This window comes from Marmota marmota, unplaced genomic scaffold, assembly GCF_001458135.2.
Source record: "Marmota marmota marmota unplaced genomic scaffold, marMar, whole genome shotgun sequence".
Lineage (NCBI taxonomy): Eukaryota > Metazoa > Chordata > Mammalia > Rodentia > Sciuridae > Marmota > Marmota marmota.
The window spans coordinates 2,196,401-2,204,472 of record NW_025999899.1 but is presented as its reverse complement, the minus strand read 5'-3'; the positions used below and the strand labels follow the sequence as shown (position 1 = coordinate 2,204,472).

Sequence of the window (8,072 nt, the reverse complement as noted above, 5' to 3'; positions counted from 1 at the left end):
GGGGCGGGGCCTGCCGGGCCGGGGCGGGGCCAGAGAGGGCCCGCCTTTCCGCTCCCTGGGTGGAAAACCCTCAGTTCGTTCCTGTTTTTCAGCATACGGCGTGGGTTCCTGCATATCCCACTCGGAAAATAGGTCCAAGTGAGGGCGATCGATCCATCTCGTCCCAGAGCGGCCCCTGCGAGCATTGAGCCATTCAACAATTATTGAGCTCTACTGGGTGCTGTGCACCGTGCTGAGCCGGGCCGCGGGATGGAACAAAGCCACCAATTAGATGTACTTTCTTTCTAATGGGAGGAGGCGGCTGAGAACAAGTAGTCAAATACACTTACAAAGATAACTATGGAAAAAAGAAAAGAAGAAGAAGGAATGTCGGAGGTCAGAGACAGCTTTTTAAATTTTGAAACGTGTGAATACAATGCTTGTTAAAAAAGATTGCTAATTGAAAAGAATTCAGTAGGTTCTAAAATACTGATTTGAGGGAGTGGTCAGTCACCGGGAGGTGACGTTTGGGCTGACGTGAATGACAAGAAGAACCCATTCTCCCCTAGGGCAAAGATCTAGGAGGGGCAAAAGACAGTGCTGCTACAAAAACCCTAGAGATGAAGGGGAGGAGGCTGGTAGAGGGTGGGGGTGGGGTTCAGAGAAGCAAGCTCCTACAGCACCCCAGGCCAGGATCAGGAGTTTGGATTTCATTCTGAGTGTGCTGGGAGGTCCCTGGAGAGTTTCACATCACGTTTGCATTTTAAAAAGATTATCTGGCTGCTGTGTGTGGGATGGATTGCAGGCAAAGGTAGAAGAAGCAGGAAGATGGAAGATGCGTGGATTAAACCATTGTGATATGAAAACAGATCGGATTTGGGCTAATTAGAAGTTGGTTGGAGTGGGGATTGGAGGAGGTGATGGGTTGGGTGTCAGGGAAGAGGAATAGACAGGGATGCCAGGTTTGGGGCTAAAATAACTAGATAGATTTTGGTACATTACTAAGTTGGGAGATAAAGATTTTTTTTTTCCTGAGGGGGAGATAGAGATGGTGGGATGGAGAGTTATATTAAATCAGAGATGCTTTTTACAATGGCAGAGAAGGGGGTGTCTTCTGGCCACCCCTGCTTCTTGACTTGGAAAGGGTTGTTTCTGAAGCCAGACTTAAAGATAGGTAGTCAGTCAGAATGGAGGCCAATTTGGATCTGGGAAGTTGGAGAGGGATTGAATGCTAATGCCTTCAGAGCCCTTCCTCCACCCTATCAAGATAACCAGCCCCGGGGTTGGGGATATAGCTGATGGAGCGCTTGCCTTGGCGTGTACTAGGCCCTGGGTTCATTCCCAGCACCACACACATGCCCACAAAAAGTCTGCCCCTGCTCCAACCTATTGCGAATGTAACCTTCTCCCTCCCAGGAGAACTCTATGTTACCCCTCTTTAAATAAACCCTACTTCAAATGCTTGTCTTGGCGTGCTTCTCTAATGTTATACTTCAATACGTGAGGGAGCAGAATTCAGCACCGATAACCCGTAGTATCATATTCAGAGAGACCCCAGTCCTAGAGGGGAGATCTGGGCCAACCTTGACCTTTGAATACCATACACCCAGCTTCAGTCCCCTGGTAACCAGTTCCCTGGGACACCTCCTACTAACTCTTGTGAAGCCAGATTTAAAGACAGGTAGTTAGTGTAGCTAGGTAAGTTAGGTCTGCTGGAGTCCCATATGAGTTAGGAAACTGCCCCTGAGAGATTGAAATATTAAGGTCTCCAAAGCCCTGCCTCTAGTGCCCAACCTAAAGAATTGTTAATGAGCTGGGCACAGGGGTGCATGCCTGTAATCCCAGAGGCTTGGGAGGCTGAGGCAGGAGGATCACGAGTTCAAAGCCAGCTTCAGCAAAAGCGGGGAGTTAAGCAACTCAGTGAGACCCTATCTCTAAGTAAAATATAAAATAGGGCTGGGGATGTGGCTCAGTGGTGGAATGCCCCTCAGTTCAATCCCTGGTATATTAAAAAAAAAAAAAAGAATTGTTAATGAAGCAACTCTTGAGGGGAATTGCTAATTAATTCCCCTGGGCCCCCTTTCCTGCCTGGATCACTTCTCCCTGGCCCCTCCAGCCCACCTGTTTCCCAGCTTTTGGCCTTCCCACTGGCAACCCCCTCCTCCCATTACATACACAGGATGAGGGGAAATGAACAAGATAAAGGAGAGGAATGTAAAAGGACAAAGAAAATTTTAGATGTATAAAAGGGTTGGGACTTCTTCATCCAACAGATTCTGCCTTTTGGGGTCCCCTTCTTCCACCTGGGAGAAATCTGTTCAACTACCCTTTAAATGAAGCATCTTACTTTCTACTCCACGCTTGCCTTGCTGTGCTTCTGCAGGACTCAAGGTAACCGGTAACCCTGCAAACCCTGCCCCACTCTTGTCTGTTCTAGCAAGCAAACTTAAAAAGATTTGCCTTGCATGTCTGGTGCCCCAGGAAGCACGAGGTAAGCAGAGCAAGGAAAGCTTTCAGACATCCTCCCTGGATGTTGGTCACCTGTGCCGTCATGGGGGAAACTCTGAAATCAGGTGCCTCCAAGGCAGATTGAAAATTAATCAAAAAGCAGGAATGGCACTTGGTACCCAGGAGACTTGATGTTTATTTATTTCCAGTTCAGTTGAGGAAGATCAGTAGAGGATGGCTATGGAGGGGAAGCCAGAGATGCCAGCAGGATCCTGAGTACCTCCTGCTCTATCCCATGAAGCCCAGAGCTTAGTTAGGGGCTTGGTATTCTTCTGTCTTTCCCAGAGGTGATATGCACTCGGGGCTAGCCCCAGGCCCTGATGCGCTTTCCTCATTATCATCAGGCTCTAGATCTGATTTTTTTAAAAAGCCAGAAATTCCATCCAGTGAGCATGCTATGAAGAGTGATCCAGCTTGTTTTGGATGCCGGAGCTTGAGCTCAGGTAACTGACCAGGCCAGAGTTTGGGGGCTGAACCAACAATGGCACATAGTAGATGCACAGTCTCTATGCACCCCATTGTTGCTGAATCTGCTCTGCTCCTGCTCTCAGGCTTGAGACAACTCTGTCTCCCATCAGACTCCTGCCCCTCCATTAGAACCCCTCGAAGGGGCAGCAGCCACTAGGGACACTGGAGACATGGGAGTGTTCTGCATGGGTGGCCACCTGGAGTAGGGTCCCTTGGCCACAAGTGCTGGAACTCTCTGTTGGTCCTTGTTGGGGCTGCTGCTGGTGTTGGGTATGGGTTTGCGGCCTTGTGAGATGGCTGAGCAAGGCATGAGTCATGGCTCTGGCCATCTTGGGGTTTCCTGAGGCCACCAGTCCCATCACATCAGCTTCTGTGTCATCCGGACTGACACGGAGAATGAGGGGGCAGGCCCAGGCACTAGTTGCAGACCTGTCCACCAGATCGCTAAGCAGAACCCCACTGCTTGGAGACACATGTCCAGACCCAAAGGAGCTGTTGAGTGAGGAGGTGAGAAGGAGCATAGCGCCGCTGCTGTCCACAGTGGCCAGGATGCTACTCACAGGGGTCGCAGCAGTTTGCAGGAGGGGTGGGCAGGGGTCAGGGTGGGGTTCTCCAGAGTGCAGGGCTGCCTTCAGTAGTGCCAACAGTTCTGGGCCAGCTGAGGGACCAGGGGTGGTGAATAGAGTGCCTTGGGCCATAGAAAACTGCAGTGCTGGCACCAAGGTGGGCATGGGCCTAGCTGAGGTTTCCTCCAGCCCCAGATCTCTGGCCAGCAGACTCAGTAGTTCATCTCCAGCAAGGGCTGGAGTAGGGGTGAGTGCTGCCCTGCCTAGCACAGCTGCCAGCTTTGGGTTGGTGGCTCGGTCCCCAAGGCCCAGGGGGGTCCCGTCAGCATGGCAGAACAGTGGACACAGGCCCTTTGTGCCCTGGGTTGCTAGAGCCCTGGCCAGGGGTTCGTCCACCAGGAAGCCTTCTCGAGCCAGCATGGTCGGACCCATCAGCAGGTGTGACCAAGGCAGGTGGCCGAAGTGTGCATGAAGCAAATGCAGGGCAGGCAGAGCAGTGGGCAGCCCCAGGCCAGGGGCCAGGGTCTGGGCTGGGCCTGACATCAGAGCTGTTGTGTTTGCTGAGGAGCTATTGTGGAAGAGGCCCCAGAACATGGCACCTGGCAGGAGACAAAGGGGTAACAAAGGGGTCAGGGGCGCTGGCCAGGACTGGGCTCAAAGCCACTCAGCAGCCTCAGGTGAAAGGTTACTGACTGATCCATGAGCCTGGGAATGTATTATCCTTAAAAGGAGGGCAAAAAGACACCACATCCCTAGAACATTCCTTTAATTTCCAGGAACCCCACCAGGTCAAGGCAACTAGAAGAGTGGGTTCTGGTCAGGAATGCCCAGATAAACTAGAAGGACATAAACTTTCTGTCATGTATGCTGGGAACTAGGGTAAGTTAGTATGATCTGAAAAAAGCTGGGTTTTGTTTTGTACATGTGCCAGGGCAGCTGCTCCCTGGGACACTGGTCATACAAACAGCAAAGCAACTACTACTTCTTCAACCCAACCTATGAAATTGCCCTTTTGGAAACTGGGACACATCAGGGCATTGTGGAGAGGGATATACTTGTTCATGGAGGCCATCTCTGGATAAAAGCATCACAAGAGGAAAGAGACGGTACATTCAGGTTGAGGTGTCAAAGGCACTGTGTGGAGCAGAGGAACACCTGCCCCATCCATCACCAATGGACCTTCCTAGAAGCATTTCTCAACGAACCCCATATCTCCTATCCTCATATTGTCTTTCTTGGGCTCTTGACCTAGCCCACTGCCCTAGCACAACTGGGTAGATAGACAGTACACCTGGGGTCAAGGTTATAAAGACCTGGGCTCAAGGGTCACAGCCTAGGGTTGAAGCCAGTCACATTACTTTCAAACTACAGAAAACAGAACAGTGCTGTTGGCTAGCTAGCCTTGAGGTCAAGGCCACTGACTACCTGAATTTCAGGTCACAGCCCAGGGCCCTGATTGAGTGTTGCTGTCAGAGTCATGGGTCACTGACCTAGCCCTGTGGCATGAGGGTGCACTACTGCCAGGCACAGAGAGGCTCCAACTCCAGCATCCACGACATTGCCCCCAGCAGCAAGTAGCTCTTGGCCCAGGTGGGAGCACGTGGCTGCAGTAAGGAAGGGATTGTTATGGGGGAGTGGCGGGGGACAAGTGACCCCTGACCCCTCCCCTCCCAGCACAGACCTGCAGGGCTGATGATGGCACCATGATGGTATACTCCAGTGGGATGGGAGTGTACGCTGGTTGGAGGGGCCGCCACCGAGCCAAACCTTCCCGTCAAGCTGCCCCTCCGTTGGAGCTGCCTCACAGCCAGGGAGCAGCTAACAGCCAGCAGCAGCAGAGCTGCCACCAGCCGGGCCCAGGCTCCGGGAAGCCCATCAACCTTGTTCCTGCAGACACGGGTGTTCTGAGCTGGGGCTGAGGCAGGGGGATACCAAAGAATCCCAAGAGAACACAGGGAATGTTTCCCCAAAGGGTTTGATTTTGCAAGAGTACAAGTTTGCCAAGAAGAGCAAGGCTTCCAGGCAGAAGGCTCAGCATGGGCAAAGACCCGGAGAGGGAAAGAGCTGGGGAACCTGTGGCCTGCTCTGGAGGGATTGTCTGTAGCAGGGTTGGAGAGGCAGGGGCCAGCCAGTTTGGAGAGAAGCCTGAAGGGGCTTGGCAGGCAGGAGAGGAGGCTGAAGAGCAGGGGCCAGCCAGATGTAGCCCAGCCCTAATCTGTCCAGCAGGTGTGTGTGTTGGGGGGAGGGGGGCTAGGGGCTGGGAACCTAAGCAACCACGGATAGGACAGGGACTGGCTTGGTACAGATGTCCCTTTGGACTCATAGACTTCTGACTGGTTCAGCAGGGTCTGGGGCTGCAGCCTGGGACCCCCCTCCCCCACTCATCCAGAAAGTCCCTGAAGCTGAGCCAAACTTGAGCTGGCCCTGTTTGCCCTGCTTCAGGGTCCCAGAGAGAGGAACTTGACAGCCTCCAGTCTGAGGATCAGGGATCCACACCCCTCCCCAACTCACCCAGGGGCATCCAGGGGCCTCCTGAGGTAGAGAACCAGGGACTCTGATGTCTCCTCCTCTTCCTCCTCCTGCTCCTCCTCCTCCTCCTCCTCTGACTCCATGTTTGGCTCCCAGATTTGCAGCTTTTGATAGAACACAGGCTCTGCCGAGGCTTCCATGGCCCCTGAGACAACCCAACCGTCGTCCTGCCAGCCTTCCGGGTTGAGACTAGGAGGCACTGCTTAGCGAGGCGGGCAGAAGGTGCAGTGGCCTTGGGGAAGGGTGGTGGAGGAATCTAGAACAGGTCTGGGCAGGGTGGGGCCAGGGAAACTGCGGGTGAGCTTGTCCCATTAGGGCATAGGGACTCTCATGACAGGTTCCCAGTGAGACTGCCTGTCAGGACCTCAGCTCAGCAAGGTCAAAGAGCCCAGCCCCAAAGCCACGGACATTGGTAGGGACATCCGAAGGCCTCTTCCCCTTGGGGGAGCAGCCCCGAGATTCCTGGCTTGCTCCAGACTCTAGGGACTGAGGACTAAGTAACTAAGGTTACTTGGCGACCTGGGTGGTGGCTCAGCCTAGGACCCGGTCACGTGTGGGGGGGTGTGGTCTCCAGATGGGAACAAGGCTCTGAGGTCTGGGAAAAAACTTGGGCAGTGAAGGCAAAACCAGGGCATGTCTTGTGACTCTTGCCCAGCAGGCGGTGCCACAGACCTCTGTGGGAAGCTGCAGCCTGGAAACCACGTTTCCAAGCTCCTTCCCTCCAGAATTCACATCAAGGACTCGTTCCAAGATAAACAGCGGTATTTGTAACAGCCCCACATTGGACATTGTCCAACCACCCTTTGTCAACAGAACGAATGGTGTAAGTCATGTCAATGGGATGCTCCGCAACAGTGAGAAAGAGCGATCTACAATTATGTGCAATAAAATATATGGATCCTAAGAAATATGATGATGAGTGACAGAAGCTAGCCAAGAAAAGGCGCGCAGTATATGCTTTCATTTATTTAAAGTACAAAACCAGGAAAACTCATCTGCCTTTGGAAGTCACAGAGTGACTGGAGGAGGGAAGCTGTTGATGTCTATTTCTATTCTATTTTTTTTATTTTGGAAAAGTTACATGTGTTTATTTAATAAAAAGCTTAATATGAAAATGTACATGGCCCAATTTGTATGTCATAGTAAAACAGGACCTTTGGAAAAGGGACATGGATTCCTCCGCCATTCTTTATCTTCATTCCAAGGCGTCTAACAGGGTGGAACTCTTCCTTCCTATTACCACTATTTCGGTACTGTTCTGTTAAGCATTAGTTGCCATCTCTGCACATTCATCTGTCACAAAATTCATAAAGGAATAAAATCCCCCAAATATTTCTTGGACATGTCTGCCACTATTAAACTTCAATGAGAACTTCTTGTCCATCAAGTTTTTACCTCGGCAGGTGGCTTGGTGGGCTCAGAGTAAATGTCTGATTCTTAATCCTGGGGTTGGTGACATGGATGTGCTGATTATGAAGATACATCACGAGGTACATTTATGAGCCTGCAATTTTCTGTATACTGTATTTTAATTAAAAAGTAAACAACAAAGCTCATGTATATTCTACATTAAAACAATAGCCATATCTCATAGAGGTTGAGTGGAATGGTGGTTACCAGGGGCTGGGGAGAGCAGGGTGGAAGGGAGGGGAAGGGCTGAAGGATGGGTACTAAGTTACAGTTAGAAAAGGAGAAAGAAGCTCTGGGCTGCTATTGTACAGTGTGGGGATTATAGACAATAATTGTACACTGTACATTTCAAAAAGCTAGAAGAAATGATTTTGTACGTTTTCATCATAAAGAGATGATAAATGGGCTAGGCATAGTGGCACACATCTGTAATCCCAGCAGCTCAGGAGGCTGAGGCAGGAGGACTGCAAGTTCAAAGCCAGCTTCAGCAATTTAGCAAGGCCCTAAGCAAATTAGCCAGACCCTGTCTCCAAATAAAAAATTAAACAAAAGGGCTGGGGATGTGGCTCAGTGATTGAATTCCTCTGGGTTCAATCCCTGGTAGAGTGAGGG

General features: G+C 51.3%; 1 protein-coding gene across 1 annotated transcript; it reads right to left on the bottom strand.

The window, feature by feature from the left end:
• Positions 1 to 2,603: 2,603 nt before the first annotated feature.
• On the bottom strand, positions 2,604 to 6,657 carry Ggt6 (gamma-glutamyltransferase 6). Its single transcript, XM_015506013.2, has 4 exons — positions 6,033 to 6,657; positions 5,203 to 5,408; positions 5,012 to 5,125; positions 2,604 to 4,120 (listed from the first exon to the last, which is right to left on the bottom strand). The coding sequence occupies exons 1-4, from the start codon at positions 6,188 to 6,190 to the stop codon at positions 3,081 to 3,083; spliced, it is 1,518 nt and encodes a 505-aa protein (XP_015361499.1). The 5' UTR covers positions 6,191 to 6,657; the 3' UTR covers positions 2,604 to 3,080.
• Between the last annotated feature and the right edge of the window lie 1,415 nt (positions 6,658 to 8,072).